This window comes from Amphiura filiformis, chromosome 3 (assembly GCF_039555335.1).
Source record: "Amphiura filiformis chromosome 3, Afil_fr2py, whole genome shotgun sequence".
NCBI classification, from domain to species: domain Eukaryota; kingdom Metazoa; phylum Echinodermata; class Ophiuroidea; order Amphilepidida; family Amphiuridae; genus Amphiura; species Amphiura filiformis.
The window spans coordinates 23,368,866-23,392,242 of NC_092630.1; the positions used below are offsets into that span (position 1 = coordinate 23,368,866).

The following is a 23,377-nucleotide window of genomic DNA, read 5'->3' on the forward strand; positions in this document are numbered from 1 at the left end:
AAAGTCCGCTTGTAACACATTCATTGCTGGAGAGTGACTTTTGAAAAAAAATGGGTTTAATAAAGGAAAGTGTGTGGTTTATATTACATGGCAGAATGCTTACCAACATTATACATACCTGTGTGCTTTATTTTGTATTATCTTACTAGTGGTAATCTCATTCAAACATTGTTGTCTTTGTATATGATACAAAAAACCACCCAAGTCCAAAATTTAAAATGAACCCCACAAAGTCCCTGAAATGCTAATCGTCATACTTAATACAGTTTAACCCACTCATTTGCACGTAAAACTTACCATATTGACCAGGTAAATATAACTGAAGGAATTAAAATGATACACAGGTTTTTCTCTCAAAATCACTTCCCATGGACTTGGGTGGGTTTTGTATTCATGTATTTAATTATATAATAATAATGAGGCAGCCTATAACATCACAACATTACTTTCAGTAGTTCATAGATGGTACTTGGGTAATCTCACCAATACATTGCAATTTGCCTCAAGTTTGGTAGTGACGTTGCATGGTGCATATTTCGCTGGTTGCAATATCAAATTACATATGGTTTTGTCTGTTCCTTGTTTGGGGGAAATGGATCAATCCAATAACCTATTTTTATCTAAGCCGCAAGATCAAGCATAATCAATTAAATCCTACATCAACATTCAGGAAGAACAAAGTTAACTGAGCAAATAATAAGGCACTATTTTATCATTTTCCTGCAATTCTTGCACACTTGACCACAAGACGATCCTATTTTCTAACACCTTTTCTTATTGGCTACATGGTTCTAACAGTATATACTATTCAGCTGTATAGAAGTAAAATATATTTTGCTGAATAAATTCCAATGCAAAAGTATCAAAATTATATTGAAAAATACAGAAATATGCTCAAGTTTAGCATATTTCAATTCCTTAAGTTCATATTAAAATGGTAATGTCAGTGCCAATATACAAAAAAAAAGTACACAAAATGTGACGTGTACACACAAGCAAATAAATAAATGTAAATGTTGCACATATTGAAATATGAGCCGATTTCATTAGTTTGATTTTTGTTTGTCAAATCCAAAATATATTTACTCACCGACTTGAGCTTTTCTATCCAGGTTGATAGCTTCATCACATGTGATCTAGTCCACTGCATTTCCCACAGTGATTGGATGCAATCTCACTCCTCAGGATCAAAGATTGTTTTAGCGGTGGAAAGCTCAAGTCAGTGAGTAAATATTTTTTGGATACGACAAACTAATATTATCTACAATCTTACCGATCCACCCATTTACAGATCAGCTGATTTCATTAATTACTATTCAAATTATGAACTGTAAAAATACCCAATATTTTTAAATGTAACTTGCTCTCTGATGTCATATTTTGATGGCATTTACATTAATCTGAATTCTTGATGTTTAATAACAGCCCTTTTTATCATGATGCCAGTTTGGATGAAAAAACCTGAATTTTCACAATATTGCCTCATTTTGCAGGTCACAATCAGTGGCGGCCCTACGGGGGGAGGGGGTATTTTTCTTTTCTCCCAGTTTGCCCCCACCCCCACTTTTAAGGTCTTGTCAGACTAAAAAACCCAAAATTACAAAAATTTCAACTTTTTGCAGCAATTTTACACAAAATTTGTTAATTTTGCCCCAGTCAATTCACTTTGCTCCCCCCCACCCCCGAAAAAAATTCCTGGCACTGGTCACAATTGAACAAAACACATCACCATAAGTCAATTGATCAGACACAATACTGGTTGGGTCAAATTTGTGCCTGACTGAGTAGACGCTGTGTTTCTACTTCTACCATCTCCTGTGCTATCAATGAGAAACTGTTCCTGAATAACATGTCACAGTGTCAATATGTTACAAAAAATAAAACCTGAATGGGTGATTTCCTTTGGAATCTACACTCCTTGTGTGGGAAGTTAAGGTCATGTCTTCCATAAGGGGTGTATGGATTTCATCTGGAATAGCCCAATCCTCATTCTCCATTGTAAAGTCCAGTAGTTTGTAGTATGCATGTCACATCAGTATGCTTGCAGCAAAACGCATACAGTATAACACTGGCTATGATAATACTGGTCCAGATATTCTTGTGACTACCTAACACTTCATCAATGTATCCAATACCTGTGAAAAACATAAATACAATGATTTTAATTATGATTCAACTAATAATGATACATCCTGCTTTTTGTTTTGCTTTTTTTTTGCACACACTGAGAATTCACAAGACAGTAAGATGCGCATGGTATTTGCCGTCGTACATCAAAATCGATTGTTTCCAGGTCAACTGGTTCATGCTATCTGTGTAACTACAATCAAAATGATCACAACACAAAGTCAATGGGTTGCTAACAGGTGTGCAAACCAGTAAATAAACCAGTAACTAAGGTATGAGATATCCACTATGACGGAGAATGCACAATAAAATCCATGCACAAGTTAAGCTTATTTGTAAGAGACTGATTTACAGCAGACTTGAATTTGATCAGGGTCTCATTACCACATACCCGGGAAGGCTAATCCCTCCGAATGATAGAGTATTGGTAATGATATGCATGTGCCACATGATCTTGAAACCCGGGGGGGGGGGAGCACTCCCACTTTGGAGATGACACATATGTAGGGCTGTTAAGACCCCCTTTTTCAGCTTCGCTGTCATCCAAAGTGTATTTGTTTACGAACACATGCTCTGTCATCCGAAGACCCCATTTGATCTGTCACCCAAAGACCCTTATTTTACAATTTGAACAGCAACTTTCATTTATCACTGATTTTGCTACTTATTTTGGAAAAAACAAAGAAATTTGAGCCATTTAGAACTTGAAATTTAAGGTTTCTGGGCACTGTTTCGGCTCTCACCCAAAGGTTCCATTTAAAAAAAAAGGTCATGTTCTCACCCAATGACCCCATATTTTTTTATATTTTGCTCTCATTGAATGCCAAAAATCTCACCGAATGCCCCTTACTGTAAAAAGTGTCAGCCCTACATGTACCTATATCCATTTCATATTGAAGTGCCCCCTAGGTCTTGAAACAGACAAGCAATGCTGACCTGCTCGAGCAAATTGAATCAGTTGTTGCACAATATAATTTTTACCATAACATTTTTACCTTCAATACAAGGGAAATAGCAACATAAATTATATAAGACAATAATTTTGCTCATACGTACCTCCTTTAGTTCTGGTCTCTTTTGTTTCACAGGTTCCAACAATTTAGTTGCACATTCATACATCTTTCGTACACTTTCTTCACCAAAATTATGTTCCATTCTAGAGTCCATTAGTTTGATAAACTCTGTTTGTTCTTCCTCAGTTTTATACTTGACATGGGTAATTATATCAGGGTTTTCCCTCACATCACTATTGCAAATTGCAGGCGAACCTGTCATAATCTCTAATAAAACCTGTTTAATAAACAAACAAACAAATAATAATCAATCAATAATTAATCATGAATCAATCATTCAACCACTCATATGCGAGTGTGATCCCACCCCTCTGCGCCCCTAACTGTACTCAAAACTACACCCTCTTGGGCACGGATTATTGAGCTAGAATTCTGAAAACTGACCCTGGAAACCATATTTTTTTAAGAAAAAGACTAAAATATATATTAGTCTTTTAAAACTTTGAAATGATTTCTATTCAAAAATGAAAGTAAATCTGCAAAATTTTTGAAATGTTTTCTCAAATTTTGGTACAAAACATTAAAAACTGAGCATAAAATGTCCCGTACAAGTTTAAGAGAAGCTGAAAATGCTACTCTCACAACTGCACATCTTTGTATCCCCCTTAAAACTTCACCTCCCCACACCAAGGCCCAAGACTCATCCAAACTTACCACTCCAAAGCTATAGGCATCACCTTTTGTGGAAATCTCTCCGCCCAGTGCTTCTGGTGCCATGTAGACTGCTGTTCCATAATTAGTTGTTGTCATCATGTGTGTTGCCTCGTCTGACATGACCTTAGTCAAACCAAAATCTCCTATTTTGGCAACGAAATTCTCGTCTAATAATATATTGGCACTGCAATATAAGATGATTGAGACAAGTTGATTAAATATACATGATGCATGAATCATTGGCGTAGCTGGGATTTTTTCCAGGGGGGGGGGGGGCAAGCCTGTATGGGGCAGGGGCCCAAATCCACCAAATTTCCCTGCACTGGGGGGGGGGGCCCAAATAGACAATTTTGCCAGGCTTATTGATAATAATCGTGGTATTGAATATCGTATGGATTCCCCATCTCTCTGCCCCTCCTGTCCCTCTCTCTCCTCTCTTTTTTCCTCTCTCTCCCTCCTTTTTCCTCTTTTTTTCTTGCACTAGGGGGCAGGGGCCCAAATAGGCAATTTTTGCCAGGGGGCAATTGCCCCCTGCCGCTACGCCACTGGCATGAATTCCCTGGGCCTCAAGGGAGAACAGATGATTAATTGTGTCTTCAACTGATTGAGTGTCCCAGGTTAAAGAAGAAATAAAACAAACAATATATATACATGTAAGCTCTGTTATACATGCAAAAGGACTTTCCAAGTAGGGTAAGTCCATAGTTGGTAACCCACGCTTTAGAAAGGGTGGGTTTGAAGGGTCCACAAAATGCCTTAAAGGATGCCCCCAGGATCTACGCCTATGTTAGTGGAATTTTTGTGCTGAAAGTCAGTTTAAACTGTTAGAAATTGTGTAGTTATGGTATTTTTGCTCCTTATTTTTGCCTACATGTGTAGCTCAATGGGCAACTCCATTTAAAATCCACACTACCTGTGGAAATATCTTCAACAGGGGGAGTATGAGTTTCAAATAGAATGAAAACAAGGCAGCTATATTTGAAACTCACCCTCCCTCTGTTGATGAGTCAGATTGAATCTTTCTCAGAGGGTGCATAAAATTCAAATAGAGCTGCCTATAATTCATACTCCCCTGTGGCAGATATTTCCAAAATCTTCCACAGGGGTAGTGTGATGTTAAATGGAATAGCCTAATTTCATCAGATCATGTCACATGTGACACAATCTGCTCCAATTTCTAAAAATTGACTATAATTATTACCTTATTATACAAACACAAGGCTATCATATACTAAAAACACCAAAAGTCTAGCATACTTGGCTCTAAAGTTCTGAAGTTTTGTGATGCGTCTTTTCTTATGTATTTTATTGTTTTTTACTCCATGTTTTTGCCACAATCTCAAATTTGCTGCCTTATGGACTAGATCATGGTATTACCTACCTTTTGATGTCCCTGTGTATGTGTCCATACTGATGCAAGAAGCATATACCCGTTGCTGCCCCCTGCATAATATTAACTCGTGTTCTCCAATCTAATGGTGCTGTATCATCCTCGCATGCTAGTCGGTCATTCAAGGAACCGTTAACTAAATACTGAAATACCAGACAGTAGCTGGGCCCGTCAAAACTGTAACCGTAGAGTTGTACTAAGTTGGTGTGTTGTAATCTGATGTAAAATTGGATAAAGAAAATTTTTTTTCTTTCTTTAGTTTTTTGCTTAAATATGGAGTCAATTGTTTCCGATGTACCTGATCTGTATTCACTGTAATTGACAAATCATTACTGGTCGAATCGATAGGCATGTTAGCACAGCTACCAAATAGGACTGGTGTTGAAACTTAGTCTCCGGTCAAAGCAGGTACTCAAATTCGGCCGGCGCTCGTGGGAAGAGGCATTTAGGCTTGAAACAGGCACTGTCATTGATTGGTTAGGGTTAGGATTAGGGTTAGAGTTAGGGTTAGGATTAGGGTTAAGAATAGGGTTAGGATTAGCTTACACAAAATAATTTCATGAAGGTTGGGCCCCCAGTAGCTTGTTGAATCAAAAGCTAGCTAGAGAGGGTTCAAACATGATCAAAACGCTCATCATAAAAGTTTTATAGAACCAAAATCTTATCGTGATTGACCAGTAATGTCTTAACAACCAAAAATCACATTTTCATCAAATAACTTTTATTTTGTAGCCTAGATTTAAGAGTATAATAACTTTTTGAATGACCCTCATGACTGAAGTGATATATTTAATAGTGATAAAATTCCTCCTTATTTAGGCATTTTGTCAAGTTATATAATGCAGCTTTGTACGAGTGACCAATGGATGACAACCAAACAATATTTGTGTTCTTGGCATATATATGCAGGAAATGGGGAAGGATACACAAGAAATGAGAGGAGTGAACACTGAATAGCAAGGGGTTTGTGCAAGAATACCAAGCAATTCTCGCGTTTCATAATACGATGCGCCTCCAGCAGTAGCTGGGTCGAGGCCAAAATATGCAGTGCATCATGGGAAAATGTCAACATCCAAAGCCCGCGTAATACAAATACAATACAGGAACATACATCATTATAATGATGTTACATGTGAATGCACACTAAAACAACAATTTACCATTATAGTAGATCCATTTTCTATCTATTGATCACAGGGAATCCTTTGTGGAGCTGTTTTCAACATATTTATTATCACACTCGCGTGAAAATTCAATACATGTAGCAGCTAGAACGGCGATGTTGACTCTGGAGTCAAAAATTTGACTGCCAAGAGCAACCGCTGGCGGCGCATCGTATTATGAAACGAGAATTGTTCATAACCTAATGTTTAGCAGCCACATATACCACCTGTGCACTGCAATTTGGTCTTGCATAGAAGGCTGTTTCAACTTGTCTTAAACTTTTGTGGAAAGACATGCATTTTGTTTATAAATAGAGAAAAGTTAGCATATCACATGATGGGGTGTGAGAAAAATCTGTCCCAATCAGAAATAGGGATCTGCAAAAAAAAAACCCCATACATGTACTCACTTTGAGAGAGTTGTATGCTCAGCAATAAATTGCTTACGCACTGTTTGGTCATCCAGAATGTCCTTGAAAAGAAAACAAAAATATGATACAGTTACTTTCCTTTGCTATATGATATTGATATATGGATATTGACATCAGTAGAAATTTCATTTGTACCAATTCGATCATTAAAATTGTGATATTAATGTTAAAATGAAAAGATTATGGTAATGATATGGTGATGATGATGATGATGATGACGATGATGGCGATGACGATGGCGATGACGATGGCGATGACGATGACGATGACGATGATGATGATGAAGAAGTTAAGAAGATCAAAAAGATCAAGATGAAAATGAAGACAAAGATTAAGATGAAGATAAAGAAAAAAGGTGAAGATGAAGATGAAGGAGAAAGATGAAGATGAGGATTAAGATTGGTGTGGAAGGGGGCAGTGGCAGCACCAGGAATTTTTTTGGGGGTTGGCATTGGGGGAAAAGTTAATTTGGGGGGGGCAAAATTTTGTGCAAAATTGTCGCAAAAAGTGGAAATTTACATAATTTGGGGTTTTTCCTCAAAAGTGGGGGGACAAGAAAAATATTGGGGGTGGGCCGTGGGGGCAAATGCCCCCCTTGCCCCGAAGTAGCGCTGCAACTGGAAGGGGGGATTACAGATAGGGGAATACTTCAAGCCTCTGGTACCACATGGACTATTCTTATTTTGTGCTCTTGAACTTTAAAAGTCAACCAGATATGTGCTGAAAAGTGGAAAAATCACTCAATTGTTCTAATTTTGACCTGGATTACATGTACGGCGCTATAAAACTTACCATTTTGAGTCTTTTTACTGCACAAAATTGGTTGTTGCCACCAAATGCTCCCTTGAATACTGTTCCAAACCCTCCTTCCCCTATCCGATTTCCTCCTTTACACACTGGTAGCTCGTCAAATCTATTGGTCATTTCGGCCAGATCACGATATTTGTACTCTTGCACTAGAAAAAAATAACAAGTATTCATCAATCAAATTATCATGGAGAAAATAATCTGAATTTTGTTTACAAGATTCACACACTTTTAAAGCATCCCGATAATATTACAGTAACCACTCGGGTATAAGCCCTCGCCACCCCCTGATGGAAGATTTCAATTAAAAAATGGGGATGAGCTTATAACCGGAGAGGGGCTAGTGCTTGAATTTAAAAATAAGAAATAAATCCCCATTGTATATGCCTGTTAATTGTACCAGTAATTTCTATCATCTATGTCAATGTTTTTTGATTACAAGTATGAATGTTAAATGTGCGATTTGCATAAAGAATATATTCCATTTACATGTTAGTTTTCACTAATCACATTGTCCCTTTTTAATTTCGAGCCAAACAAATGAGGTAAAACGAAGAAAATTGTGCCTACAATGCGTGTATTAGCTCATCAATCGTACTATTAGCATGGCGTAACTTCATGCTGAGTCATTCTAACAAGACGTAAGACAAATACATGTAGCAAAATACATCAAGACGTAAGATGAATATCGATATGCACACAATTGATACATCTCTGATTCAATGATACACACACACGCTATGTGTTTAGCCATCACTTGATCGATGAACTCGCAATAAAACCGGAGATCTCCGGATTTATTATAAAACCTTGAATTTTACTGTAATTAGAGCACTCCAGGCTTAGTCTTTCATGTGGTATTTTAGTACACCATTGGGCATTACAATCATGCAAAAAGTAGAAATTCAAGAAAAATTGAGAGCATTGCTGTGGAGCAAATCACACATTATGGCTTTAATAATCTGATATTCATTCATATTTGTTCTTAACTGTGAGAGAAAAGCATTGATTTAATTTATGAACTCATAGCCAAAATTACAACTGGGCTTATACCTGAGTGCACACTTGTTCCGGTCCAGAATGTTTTGAAAAATAGGGGTTTGACTTATATCCGAAGGTGGGCTTTATACCCGTGTTGTTGCGGTAGTAGTGTTGCCGATTTTTATTGTCTAAATTAATATATTATTGAAAAAAACCACTTTGATGTTTTGCAAAAGTTCAATCTACAAATCATATACTTTGAAAACTTGCTTAATTTATTGTTGTTAATGAGATATGTATACCGTATTTCGTCGAATAAACGCCCCCGGGGGCGTTACATTTTCCCAAGGGGGCGTTTATTAGAGGTCATTTGTAGCACGAAAATTCCCGTAAAAATCATTAGGTAAGCTTAAAAGTCACGCTAAAATGACGAACTTTGACCTTTTGACACTGAATTTTGGTTCACTTCCGGGTTCGGATGCCGATTTTCGCCATTTATTGCTGCTACTCGCGACCATGTGAGCAACTTGGTAAGCTTACTACACAAGAAAGCATGGAAATATCGAATTTTTGAAACATCTTGGTTGAAAAAAGTGGTGGGCGTTTATTTGAGGGGGGGACTATTTGACTAAATACGGTATTTTACAAAAGTGTTGTTGTTTCAGCTCTCTTTACAACATAACTCAAGAACCACAGGACCTATAAAAGCATTTCTGTGATATTTGAATTCTTCTACACGCTCGCAAGGAAATGAGCAATGCAATTTTTGCCGAAGCTCGCTACCATTCGCAAGATGTTGTGAACTACCAAATCGCAACACTTTAAAATAGTGTATTACCTTAAGCATGTGGCTCCAAATGATTTGAAAATTGAGAAAATCCCATAGGAAAATTGCCCCCAAAATGGCTTGTGCTAGACTATATGACATGACAAAATAATCACACTATTCGCCTATATTGCACTCGAAGATCGAGCCTCGAACTGGCAATAGACATGAAAGGAAGTATTATGTAACTTTACACAATGTTATATGACTGGTTCAATTCCCATTCATGCATGCTGCCAGATCAAGGCTCTCCTCACATATGGCGGAACCGTGCAATGGGTAAATATAAGCACTCAACCCCCTGATTTATTACCTGGATCAGAAAGTAGTGGCATGGATGGAAGATCACTCTGTTGTACTGGCTCAGAAAAATCAGATTCACATGGCTCTTTGTTTGTTGTTGATGACACCACATCTCCGGAACTACTCCATTGACCTTGGGTTGACAAGACAATTATTCCTATGAATGGTACTTTCTATAGCAATTAACCCAATGTCTACGCAGAGAAGATATCTTACACTTCCCACAATGCATTTCTTCCATTTCAATTTTTTGTACTGATTGCTATCTAGTGCAACATTGGCTCTGATAGTGACAAAAAGTGCCTAAATGAACAGAGCACATCATCCAGATCTTGCAACATATGTGACATGATCAAGGGGAATGAGTCACATGTCGACCCTGGTAGAAAATGAGTTTTACACATCTCTCTATATAGAGGACATTTAGAGCTTTCAGAAACTGAAAACCCCATGTTGATCAAACTTTTCTTGACAATGTTACATCAACTTATCAATTGCTGAAAACAATATCAAACAAAAGAATTTAAACACTTTATTTGTCAATAATCTCAAAATCAATATTAGCGACATCCGACTCATTTCCCTTGATCGTGTCACGTACGTTGATTTCTTGACTATCGACCCATGTTTAGCCAGCCTATTCGCAACATGAAAACAAAGGGAACATGTACAAATAGGAGTGTCATGATGTAATGAAGTGATGTCTCATGTTGCAAAGAATTCGGGGAAGGGTATGATATCCATCCCAATTAGAAATGCAGTTTCTGCTTTTAAACTACCTGTAGATATTTTGTTTTACACAACTAGATTCCTATTGCTGTCACTCCACAGGTACAGCTGCCCAGCTACTTTATGGCTACTCAACAGTGTGAAGCACCAGTTCAGTACCAGTGTGTGTACTGTACAATGTACATTATGTGATTCATATATATGAGGCACTGAAAAGTCTCTGAAACAAGTATATCAATGAAGTAGCTATGCAGCAGTGTATGTACCCTGGGGTGGCAGCAATAAGTTCCTGCTTTGTTGCTTGTAACAGTTCTTCACTCTTTTAATAATATGATGAGATACTCAGACTTATATTCACAAACTGTGAAGCATGTTCAAATAATAAGCATATATAAAGGGGTGGGGTATAAACGTTTGGACAGTATTTATTGTAGGACATTAGAGCACATAAGACATATCGAATTGCATTCTGAATACGAAGAATGTCCTTCTGATGTCAAATAATTTTGATTTTGTGAAATTCGCAATGTAATACACATTTTATGGCAAATGATTAAAAATTGATATTTTTTTATATTTAACAGTACTCAAAGTAAACTTTATAAATCTGATGATTTATACTTGAAGTGTATCTAGGTGGGATGAAAAGCCAGCGATCAATTGAAAATTTTGACCTTTAAGTATTGAAGATATGGATTTTTTTCCCAAAACACCAAAAAAATTAGGTCTTTTGGGAAAAAAATCCATATCTTCAATATGAAAGGTCAAAATTTTCAATTGATTGTCGGCTTTTCCTCCCAGCTACATACACTTTAAGAATATATCATTAGATTTATAAAATTTACTTCGAGGACTGTTATATATCAAAATGTGAAAAATATCAAATTTTAATAATTTGTCATAAAATTTATATATATCGTGAATTTCAAAATTGAAATTATTTGATATCAGAAAGACATTCTGCATATTCAGAATGCAATTCGATATGTCTGATGTGCTCTCATGTCCCACAAAAAATACTGTCCAATCGCTCCAAACGCTCATTCCAGATCCCTTAAATGAGAAAATTTAACACAACAATACAATGTGACGGGTTGTTGACACATTAATTAGTATTTCTCTTTCATTTGGATGAGAAAGTTTCATAGAGATGAGAAAATATTCAATTCTCATACCCTAAAACCTTGATAGATAGCATATGTGCTTACTATTGGCGCTTTTGAAAACATGAAATTGTATCAAAGTCTGGCGCTTTACCAACTGAGCTAATGGGGTTGAGACACAAATTTGCAGGTTTATTTATTCGTATATAACTATGTGTATCGATGATTTGCTCAAAACCCTTTACACTTTTGTGGATGGGGCTCTTCATGTTCGCATGTTTTAAAAGCGCTGAATAGTAGGCACATATGCTAACTATCACATTTTTATGGTAGTTTTGTCCAATTCTCATTGGTTTGAAAGAATTCTCATTTTAAATTTCCACTTGCGTATTATGAGGTTGTCCCTGGACCAAAACAAGCATATTTAAAGCACTGTACTTTAAATATGCTTTCTTAACAACATTCCAATGTGCGACATTTGGAACGACGATAAAGTACCTTTAAAGTACAAATAAAGCACAATAACCAGAAAAGTAGGCCTACATTTAAAGCATACTGAAAAAAGCACATTTTAAGTACTGTACTTTATTGTACTTTATACCAAACAAGCATATTTAAAGTACTGTGCTTTAATTATACAAGTTATACCAAAACAAGTATATTTAAAGTACTGTGCTTTAAATATGCTTTCTAAACAACATTCAATGTGCGACATTTGGAGCGACAATAAAAAGTACCTTTAAAGTACAAATAAAGCACAATGACTAGAAAAGTACATTTAAAGCATATTGAAAAAATCATAATTAAAGTACTGTGCTTAACAAGGTTCCATATCATATACCAGTAAGCTTATAATTATAGTAAGCTTATAATTATAAGCTTACCACATATGGAGCTTATCAAAGTATTGGTAACACAAGTATGTTCACATGCAAGCATACATTACCAGTAACCATCTCCTGTAATCAAGCCTGTATTTGTAAGTCCATTAAGTCCTTCATTTTATATAAATATGAACAGTTTTATACATCCATTGCAATTTGCAACCTTAGCACAGGATGGCCGCTGGTATTTTTCAAATCTAGAAGAATAGTCATGTGATTTGTATATATGTAAACATCACATGACCATGATGACCACATTAAAGTACAATTAAAGTACACTGAAAAGCACATTTTAAGTACTCTTACATTGCTGACAATACCAGGGAAAACCAATCCAGGTAAAGTTTACATAAAGTACTGATAAAGTATATTTAAAGTACACAATGATGTTCAAAATTTGGTTAAGTCCAAAATAAGCACAATTAAAGTATACTCACTGACACTGGGAAAAAAACTAAGTCCAAATAAAGTATAGTTAAAGCACAAAAAATTTCCCATATTTATCAAAATATTAATAAAGTATAATTAAAGTCATATAAAGCACATTTAAAGTACCTTTAAAGTATACACCGTTTTTCCAGGATATGAAAAATAAGCTCATTTAAAGTCATAATGTACGATCTTATAATATGAATTTGGTTAATTTTTTTCAAACCTGATTTTTTGGCATATTTGTAATGTTTACACATGTCACAACTTGCACCTAAATGGATTCAGCCAAATTTCTTGTGTTTGCAGGTAAACAGAGCAAAGTTAGACATAAAGTCATAATTTAGAATTATGACTTTATGTCCTCCCATAGAACTGCGTGTTAAACGGCCAAAATAACAAGCAGTGTTTCTTTCACTTTACCTCGTTATTTCAGCTCTAAATTAACAGAAACCATTCCCGATAATTATTACTAGTATTATTTCAGCATTTTGAGTATATAATGACAAATTTAAAATTTGAAGGAAATCGTACATTAAGCCTTTAAAGTACACTTTATATGTACTAATTAACAGAAAGTACAGTTAAAGTACCCATAAAGTACAGATAAAATACATTTCTAATGTGCTTTATTTGGTCCAGGGCGTTTTTACTACATCTACAAAAACAGACCTTCATTTGGTAGTCTTAGTTGTTTTTGTGTAAATGGCAAAAATTGTATAAGGTCAGTTCAAGATGCAAGGTAATATATAGGCTAATAAAAATCATCTTAAAAAAAGCTTAGTGTCAACATGCAATTTTAGCACTCATTGTAGCTATCAAGTTATTCTAAAAGCAAACAGTCTAAAGTTGTTTTCTTAAAACTTCCGTGGTCGTGCCTGTGCGTATCGCGTACACGAGCGTAAATGCAAAAGCAATAAACAATCACGCTGATTGGCTGATCAACGCACTTGACAACAAGCCGGCTGACCCATTGGTCTTCGGCGTGGCGCGTAGTAGGCGACCTACGCTATCGCAATTCACCAGCGCGTACCCGGACCACGGAAGTTTTAAAAAAACAACTTTACTCAAGTCTACACTAGGCATACCTTGTGGCCTACTACTTGGTTGTGCTTCAGAAGATAGCGATGGTTCAGGCGTGACAGCAGCCTTGTCTTCATGAGGAGTAAGGCTGACATATGCATCCCCTTGGTGTACTACTTCCCCCGGGAATACTTCTCTCTTTTCTTCTATCTCTTCCTCTGAAAGAAAATAGCAAATGTTAAGCCATTTAAATATGCTATGCCACCCACAAGCTGTTTAGGGGTCTATCATTTTTTCTTTAGAAGGGTTATAAATAGAGGGGTTATAAATTTTTGGAAAAAAAATAGGTGGGGGGGTCATAAAGACCGATTTCAATACAATTTTAGCCTGTTTAGGGGGTAAGGTGTATCGGTGGTGGGGGGTCATTAAATTTTTGTTGCCGAAATAGGGGGTCGTAATTTTACTGATGCCAACTTTTTGTACATTTGGGACCCCACTTCCGAAGAAAATAATAGCCCCTTATTCTACGAGTATGCACTGTTCTCAAAATAATCAGCAAGCGGTGAGCGGCATGATAGACAGGAGACGGCAAAACTGCTCAGCCGTATGGCACATTCTTTCCAAACACTCGGAACACAGAAGGCCCATTCCATGTCAACTCCAGGGATGTGCACCGCAGCACCTCTTCAATTTTTTTCTTTTTCTGTGTGGTGGTAGATATTGATGAGAAAGTAAAATCTCGAAAATTTGAGCTTCATACTCCATTTCGTTTTCCGTGGCATCAATTTGAAATTTAGAGGGTCAGCGTAAAAATGTGTATAGCGAAAAGACGATGTTTGGAGGTCCATAAATGTATAAAGGGAACCATTTACAACTTTGAAAAGTATATGTATCCTGGGATACTTATTTGTGTAGAATTCAAATCTGGCCTCAGAAAACTTGTAACTCCTTTACTTTAAAAGATATAGGGCCCTCAAAATGCAACTTCGTCCATCCGGGACCAACTTTGGGGGGTCAAAACTCCAAAAGTAAAAATAATTTTACTGTCCATTTTTTTGCCAGTCAGAGCCCTTTGGTAGGACATTACTCTTAACCAATATTGAGCCTATTAGAATATTTTTAGCTGAGATATTACCCATGCAAAACCCCAATTGTACATTTTTTGTACATTTGACCCCCCTGAAAACCAATGTCAGGCATTTTGATCCACCATCAACTTCAGGTATGTTGAAAATATGTCCTTGGACAACATTTCTGAGAGATATTGGCTTTGGGACTATGGCTTCAACACATCAGTAATAGGTTGTACATAAGCATTCAAAAAATGTGTACATAAGAATTGTTTTACTGATAAGTCAGTTATCTCTCAGACATCCAGGAATATCTTTGAAAGTAAAGGAGTTGATGGTGGGGCAAGTTTCTGATGCCAGATTTGAATTCCTACAAAATAAGTACCCCATGAATACATACTTTTCAAAGTTGTAAATGGTTCCCTTTATACATTTATGAAGCCATCGAATTGTCCCAAAGCCAGTACCTCCAACGGTGTCTTTCGCTATGAGTAAATTTTACGCTGACTTTTGGAGTTTTGACTAAATTTCAAATTGATGCCAAAGTGGGTTAAAGTTTTCTGAAATTTGAGTATGAAGCTCAAATTTACGGAATTTTACTCAAGCATGTCAATATTTTCTACCACCAATTTCAAATTGAAAAAAAAAATTGAAGAAATTGAATGCTTTCTCATCAATATCTACACATCCCTGAGTTGACATGGAATGGGTCAGAAGTGAATTTTGACATGGAATGCCGTGATCACTGGTATCACTGGTATGCGCCGTTCAATTTGCACACTGATTGATTGGAGCCTAACCAACACGGTGGATTTGAAACCGGTACAGCGACTCTCACCTGTCATTTGTACTGAAGGTATATAGTTTGTGGGATTCATTATCGAACCCCAACGGTTTTAGCTTGTAACATACTTGTTTGGTTTTAGCTTGTAACATACTTGTTTGGTTTTAGCTTGTAACATACTTATAATTGTTTGGTTTTAGCTTGTAACATACTTGTTTGGTTTTAGCTTGTAACATACTTGTTTGGTTTTAGCTTGTAACATACTTGTTTGGTTTTAGCTTGTAACATACTTGTTTGGTTTTAGCTTGTAACATACTTGTTTGGTTTTAGCTTGTAACATACTTGTTTGGTTTTAGCTTGTAACATACTTGTTTGGTTTTAGCTTGTAACATACTTGTTTGGTTTTAGCTTGTAACATACTTGTTTGGTTTTAGCTTGTAACATACTTGTTTGGTTTTAGCTTGTAACATACTTGTTTGGTTTGTTTGGTTTGTGATATCAGCATTGGGTTTGTTTGGTTTGTGATATTAGCATTTTACAATTTCAAAATAATCCCATTCAATTACACAGCCAACATAGGAAAATTCCTGAATTTAGTAAATTTGTGCTGCACACCACCTGATAATCAGAGGGTGTATGTATTACAGTGTATCAGATTATATAGTTGTGCCAAATATCATATCATACAAATGGATCCACAAGAGATGTGTGGGGCAAGGGGTAATCTGCAGTCTCCTATGGTTGAGAATATCAGTCATTGGGGACCATTCACAAACACTTGTAAGGTGGGCCTGAAGCAAAAAGGGGGCCCTGAAAATTTTTGACTCTCCTAAGGGGGGCCCTGAAAAAAATGACCACAAATTTTCCTGGAAAAATTGAGTTATATGCTTTTCTATGGGGTTGACCCATAATTTTTATGTCAAAAAGGGGGGGCCCTGACATTTTTGAGGTCTGTAAAATTTGTTGCATCAGGCCCCCCCTACAAGTGTTAGTGAACGGTCCCTTGGGCCATTCCATTTAAAATCTACACTACCCCTGTGGAAGATTTAGCTCAAGTCTTCCACAGAGGGAGTATGGGTTTTGAATACAATAGACAATTGGGTAACTTCAATTTGAAATACTCACTCCAGTTGTGTAAGATATGGGTAAAGCCATAATACAGGGGGAGTATGGGTTTCAAAATAATTAGCCATGACCAATTACATAGTTTGAAAAACAAAATATTTTTCCTCTATGGAAGATATTTCCAAAATCTTCCATATGGGTAGTGTGGATTTTAATTGGAACAGCCCATTTTTTCTAGAATTACATTAGTAATATACTTGCATGATTCCCTATTCTTTTTGCAGGATTTTGCTATGGTCGCATATCACAAATAGGTCACCCAAAAATGGAGGAGCCGTAACATGAAAATGCTTTCTTCACATTTCAAGTTTGGTTTATTCTAAAAGTATAATACCTATTGTAGAAAGTTTGGTGTCATTTTGTGGATAATTATGTTCTTTGTCAAATACAAAAAAAACCAAGTCAATCGGACAACTACTTTGAGATTTATATACTTCAAAATGTAAGATGTGTCAATGGAGGAGCCGGGTCGGGGGAGCCGGGGCGGGGGAGCCCCATAGGGTTGTACACAAAATTGTGAAAATATGGCAAACTTTAAACCTTTGTATCTTAAAAAGTACAACTACATGTAGCATGGACCACAAATTGCACATATATCATCCAGGATTGTAGATCTACCTCATATACTAGATCAACTATAACAAAAGATGAACTAATTAATTGCCTAATTAAATGGTAATTAAGACAGTTTTCCCAATATGTTACTGTACAAAGTGTGCACGTAATGCTCCGACATTTCTAAATGCCCTATCTCTTGCCCGAGTCACCCTGCTTATTCAAAAATACACATATTTTTAGTGAAATTTGATGAGGAATTCAATTATGCAATTAGTTTTAGTGCCAGACATGGAGGGAAAAAGTTTTGATTGATAATGTCATAAAAATTGTAAAATTATTTTACAATTGTTGACCACCCTGTATGTTTAACGCAAGGGATACCAAGCTCTTTCTTCCTAATTTGTTTAAAGGGCCAATGCAATGTCTTTCTGAATCCATATTTATTTTGAGCTACATAGCTTTCAGAAAAGGAAAATATGGGGTTCACCATGACAATAAAGATGCTAATTTTGTTGATGTTCCACCCTGTATATTTCTTACCCACCCTGTATTATGATGTTATACTTTGTTGATTTGGCATCCTTGTAATATAAGCTTTCCAGAAATATATACTTATAATGGTCTAAAATGTATTCATTGAAAGTTGTGTTGAAGTAAATCAAAATTGGTGATATTTTTATCATTTTACAAAATGTTACACAAAAGATGACCAATTCATGACATGCGACCCTATACATTCTATATTTTTGCCCATAATGAGGTGAAATTTGGACTCAAATTTGGGCTCTGGACCAGAGTTTGGGGGGTCTCTGTAACTAAAAATGGGCTTTATGACAGGGCATGAAATGAAGCTTCTCAGTAATTTGAAGCTAATTTTAGTGAATTTGGACGAAAATGTAGCCAGCAGGATCTGGGGGATCTTCGGAAAGGAAAAAGAGCTTGATACTATGGCAAGGGGGTTTTGAGGGCATACCCCATAGTGCAAGGTATATGGAGTACTCCCCCCCTCTCTGGAAATACTGTACTAACAGCTACTAACCTGGCGGTAGAAGAATATCAATAGCTGACTGCATCTCCATGTCATCTAGTATATCGACCAAATCCTGGACAGTGACATTAGTAGTAGACCAATCATTTATAAGTGCCATTGTTGGGCTTTGCTCTCTGGCTAGCATACTAGAAAGGGTGTAAAACACAATTAAACTCCAGTCAATAAATAACATATATGCCTTTAGAGACCTATTCTGTTTAAAAATGCACTTTATAAGTGTGTGTTTTTATTATTATTATTAAAATAAACACAACCCAGAAAACCTTCCTTTGAGATAAAAGGCCCCATGTCCCAAGTTGTCAAAAATTGTCAAAATAGTAATAAAGCTTTCTCAAAATCGTGTTAATTTAATTTATCCTAGGTTTCACAAAATTGCTTAACATTTTCTTAAAATTTCATAAAGTTATACCAAAAAGTTTCACAAAGTTGCTTAACATTTTTTTTTTTTCAAAATTACCTGAAGTTTCTAAAAACATGCTCAATATTTTTTCAAAATTACTCAAAATTGCTCCACCCTGGCCTGCGTACAACTGCGTAAAGTAGTAAGTTGCCAAAAAATCACTCGGTGTGGTCAAATAATGTGAGGCAGCTTGGCCATATTTTACATAACATTATAAAATGTTCTGAAATGTCAGACATTTTGGGGCAATTTTGTCAACATTTAGCAATTTCCCCTCTGACATGAAGGATCTTTTTAAAAAAGATAATAAAAAGTGGTAGTTTTTAGCTGGGATGGACCTAGCTGTCTACTCTATAGATGAGTTGACATGTGTTTACATTTAATACGCCCTCTGTTGATCTGAGATCAAAACTAAACACTATAGTTTACATGGAAGAAGTTGATTTTTTTTCATTAACTTTCGTTTCAAAGCAAATACTAATAAAAATGTTATCAAACTTGTTTACAAATGCAAGTTTTCATACATAATATCACACAAAACTTCAAAGGTTTTTAAAAGTTGGGTTTTGAAAAGATTTATGTTGTCTGTAATAGACACTCCTGTGTTATTTTGCCTGGCATGAAACAACAGAGGGCGGTCTGAATGTAAACATGTACCATCATAGGTCAACTCATCTATAGGACTGGACAAGTGATGAGGCTTAAGTCAAAGTATATGTCAAATGATCCTTACCGTACATGATTTTGAGTATATCTGTCGCTACCATTTTTGCGTTTAATTCTGCTAGCTACCCCTGTCCAATCCATATTTAATGCTGACTTAGGGTCCAATAGTTGACAAAATTCAACCAGGACACCATATGGCAGTCTCCGTAGTAACAGCTGGCCTGTAACTGCTGCAGGGGGTGGTGGTTGAGGTTTTCTCCGCCGCATTTTGAGCTTAGGGTTATAATCGACACTACAATGAAAACAATAAACAATAAAATTGATAAGGTGCTGTGCAACAGTTATGACCCCAAGGAGGGTAAAATTTCTAAAGGGTATGCCACACATTGTATGCCACAATCATCATCATCAGATGGCTGCAGAGCAGGCGACTACAAGCTTTCTCCAACTGTTGCAATCTTGGGCAAGCTCAACAATTTTGTTTGGCTGCAGCATCCCTTCAGTGTCTCCCAGGAGGTGCTGCATGGCCATACTGCTTCCCTCTCGGTCTGCAAAAAATTGCTTGCTGCTGCTCTCGGCGTGCCAAAAATTGCTTGCCTCCCCCTTTGCACATATCAAATATTGGCGAACGCTAAATAATCTCGATATATTTAATGTGATTGTGAGTTAGCCGACTGGGGAAATTGTGCATATTTGAACACTTCCATACTGTTCTCCTAAACCTTTTTAGAGTTTTTTTTTTTTAAAGGTGCCACCAAAATATGTACCAAAAATTGCCCTCAGTGGGGGGGGCTGTCTTCCTCCCTGTGTGAAGTCTTCCATTCCCCGTTACCCACTTGTGGGATTCTGGCTGCCCTGATATTTTGGCTTTTTAGGCCCCTTTTTTGTACTTTTTAGCCCATTTATGATGATTTGTCCCCCTAACACTAGCACTAATATTTGTTTATCCTCTTTTTTAGATGCATTTTCCCCAATATTTTCCAAACTCCCCTAAGGTATTTATGGTGTATCAACACTCCCAAAATTAAATGGGTCGCCATTTCATTTCACAGGTTTTTGTGACCATGGTATTAACCCAACCTACTTCCAGCAATATACATGTAAGTACTAAATGAAATACAACAAGATAATGTAAAATAGTAAATGTTAACCAGAGACCAAAAAATACGGGGGGGGGGGCACAAAATAGGGATGAGATTGGTAGAGGGTGATGAACCAATGGCCGCAAAGCGGTCATCGTGTCGCACCTGCGCGACGCAGGGGGTGTCTGATGGGGGATGTGCCCCCCTCAGAAGTGAGAAACTTTTGCAAATTGAAGACCTCATTGAAGCCATTTTGCGGACCATTTTCACACTATTATTGTGTAAAATTTGAGTCTGAAAGAGCAGAAAACTTGTGAAATGACCATGACGGCTCATTCCCCATTCTGGGACAAGTTTTCAATATTATTCTATAAACTCCAATTGCTAGTGCGACGCAGGGGGGTGTCTGAGGGGGGATATGCCCCCCTCAGAAGTGAAAACTTTTGCAAAATGAAGACCTAATTGAAGCCATTTCTGGGACCATTTTGACACTATTATTGTGTAAAATATGAGTTTGAAAGAGCGGAAAATTTGTGGATGAACATGAGAGCTTATTTCCCATTCGTGGATAAGTTTTCAATATTATTGTATAAATTCAATTGCTTTAAACATAAAGTTCCGGTATCCAAAGCATAACGAAAAGGTAACTTCTTTATACATATACGCGAGGGGGTGTCTGAGGGGATATTCCCCTCGAAGTTGGAAAATTTGGCAAAATGAAGGACCAATTGAAGCCATTTGGTGGACGATTTTGACACTATTATTGTGTAAAATATTAGTCAGATAAAGTTCGGAACGTGAAAATGAAGGCCCAATCAAAGCCATTCGTGGACCATTATTCACTATTACTGTAGGCCTAGTCATTCAAGTTATTACTTAAAACAATATAGGCCTAAAGTGTACGGGTGTCCAAAACAAAAGCGAAAACGGCCAGTTGTTTACGCATAGGCATATACGTAGGGGTGTCTGAGGGGGGAAATTTTGCAAAATGAAAGTCCACTTGAAGCCATTTGGTGCTTCATTTTTACACCATATATATCATTGCTTTAAACAAAAAAGGGCCCAAACTCAATTTGCTAAATTTTAAATGTTACACTGGTCCACTGACCATGCTGACACTTTGTAAGACTTGAGACACAATTAGGCCTACAGCATGCATGGATTGAAGTCAGCTTTGATCCGTGTTAATACCAGGTTAATACTGGACGGGCCCTGCATAGGCCTATCAGAGCTTTATATCAGCGGGCTCGCAGTACTATGATTTTCACGTGCTTTTGGGCCGAGGACCTGCCTTCATGCAATGCCTAAAATAATCACAGGCGTAGGCCTATTCGAGGCCTTCGATCGACCCGACTGTGCAGTTTTTAGGCACGGGCCTACTCAATTATGCGTAATTTAACCTTTCTCTTCTCCATTTCTCGCTTTTCTCTTCTCTTTTTCTCCTTTTCTCTTTCTCTCTTTTCCCCTTTTTCCTTTTTTACGGTGGGTGTGCGCCCATCTTTCCTACTTTTGCTATTTTTACGGGGGGCGCGCGCCCCCTCCGCCCCCCTCTGGATCCGCACCTGTAACCATTTACCTGTACACCTGCAATTCCTTTTGCCTTTAATTCAGTAACAGAAAATATTTACTTACCTGAAGAAAAGGTATAAACTAACTAGTGATAGTCTACTTAAGTTAATGCAATACAAAATGTCATCTAAAAACCACTACATGTGATATGTGGGGAAACCCTACACCAAATCTCGGTGCGTCATGACTCTCTTCTAAGAATCACAACTTGTGCGGGGAATTCCCCACCGTGACATGTTAAGGGGGTACTACACCCCTGGCCAATTGTTTGCCTATTTTTGCATTTTTCTCACAAATTATAGCACATTGGTGACAAGTAAGATATGTATATTATAGGGCAAGGACTACAACTACTGTACTGAAAATTCAGCAACTCAAAGCAAGTAGTTATTGATTTATTGATCAAATATTGGTTTTCCTCATTTTTGACTGTAACTCCACAACTGTTGTCTGTGCTGAAATAAAATTTCCAGTGCAGTAGTTGTAGTCCTTGCCCTATAATATTCATATCTTACTTGTCCCCAATGCGCTATAATTTTTGAGAAAAATGCAAAAATAGGCACAAAATTGGGCAGGGGTGTAGTACCCCCTTAAGCTTAACCATTTTGTACACAATGATGATCATGAATCAAAACATGACATAATTTATGCACAGAAAGGCTCAGATTCTGCTAAAAAAATACCAACAAAATTATCATAATAAAACTTACGCACATAAGCTAACTAAGTCAACTACTTATGAAATGACAGGTAGCCTGTCAAGTGTCAGAACAGCCAAAAATGCCCTTCATTGCCATGCGTGCATGCAGGAAAAAGTTTATTTACATTTTAATTGCACTTCCGGGTTGGACTTGATTTGGACAATTGAGGGCGACAAACAGATCAGCTGTTTTGCTGTTTTGTGTTTTCCAGACTGGGACAGGGACGAATACATAACATGTATGATGTAACGGTGAATTGTGAAATACAGCAAGATAATATAAAGGAAATGTATGTTCATTTGAATACATAAGTGCTTGTTACTGCTTTTGATTTTGTCTGTGTAAAATCTTTGTTTACATCTATTCTAGACTCGCTCGCTCCACTTATAACATAGGTGCAAAATTCGACAGCCGGGCGTGTAATTATTGGTATAAGCTTAAACTTAAA

At 36.9% G+C, this 23,377-nt stretch overlaps 2 protein-coding genes across 2 annotated transcripts in view; one reads left to right on the top strand and one right to left on the bottom strand.

The window, feature by feature from the left end:
* Window positions 1-1,005: 1,005 nt before the first annotated feature.
* LOC140148245 (interleukin-1 receptor-associated kinase 4-like) lies at window positions 1,006-23,043 on the bottom strand. Its single transcript, XM_072170122.1, has 11 exons — window positions 22,939-23,043; window positions 19,645-19,869; window positions 18,500-18,636; window positions 13,989-14,141; window positions 9,766-9,888; window positions 7,631-7,794; window positions 6,818-6,879; window positions 5,236-5,460; window positions 3,855-4,038; window positions 3,184-3,417; window positions 1,006-2,135 (listed from the first exon to the last, which is right to left on the bottom strand). Exons 2-11 carry the CDS (start codon window positions 19,842-19,844, stop codon window positions 2,109-2,111), a joined length of 1,509 nt encoding a protein of 502 aa, XP_072026223.1. The 5' UTR covers window positions 19,845-19,869; window positions 22,939-23,043; the 3' UTR covers window positions 1,006-2,108.
* A 113-nt stretch (window positions 23,044-23,156) lies between these two features.
* LOC140147123 (ATP-binding cassette sub-family C member 9-like) overlaps window positions 23,157-23,377 on the top strand; it is a 67,556-nt gene continuing 67,335 nt past the window's right edge. Inside the window, exon 1 of the mRNA XM_072168901.1 lies at window positions 23,157-23,218. The gene's annotated coding sequence lies outside the window, so the exon portion shown is untranslated. The remainder of the gene's footprint in view (window positions 23,219-23,377) is intronic.

Bases quoted from the DNA above. Each gene is read 5' to 3' on its own strand.
- LOC140148245 (XM_072170122.1), bottom strand. From the start codon at position 19,844: ATGCGGCGGAGAAAACCTCAACCACCACCCCCTGCAGCAGTTACAGGC. The intron at 6,880-7,630 runs GTAAGTTTTATA...TTTCTTTTCAAG, and splicing joins CAGTAAAAAGACTCAAAATG to GACATTCTGGATGACCAAAC. The intron at 3,418-3,854 runs GTAAGTTTGGAT...TTTATTAAACAG, and splicing joins ATGCCTATAGCTTTGGAGTG to GTTTTATTAGAGATTATGAC.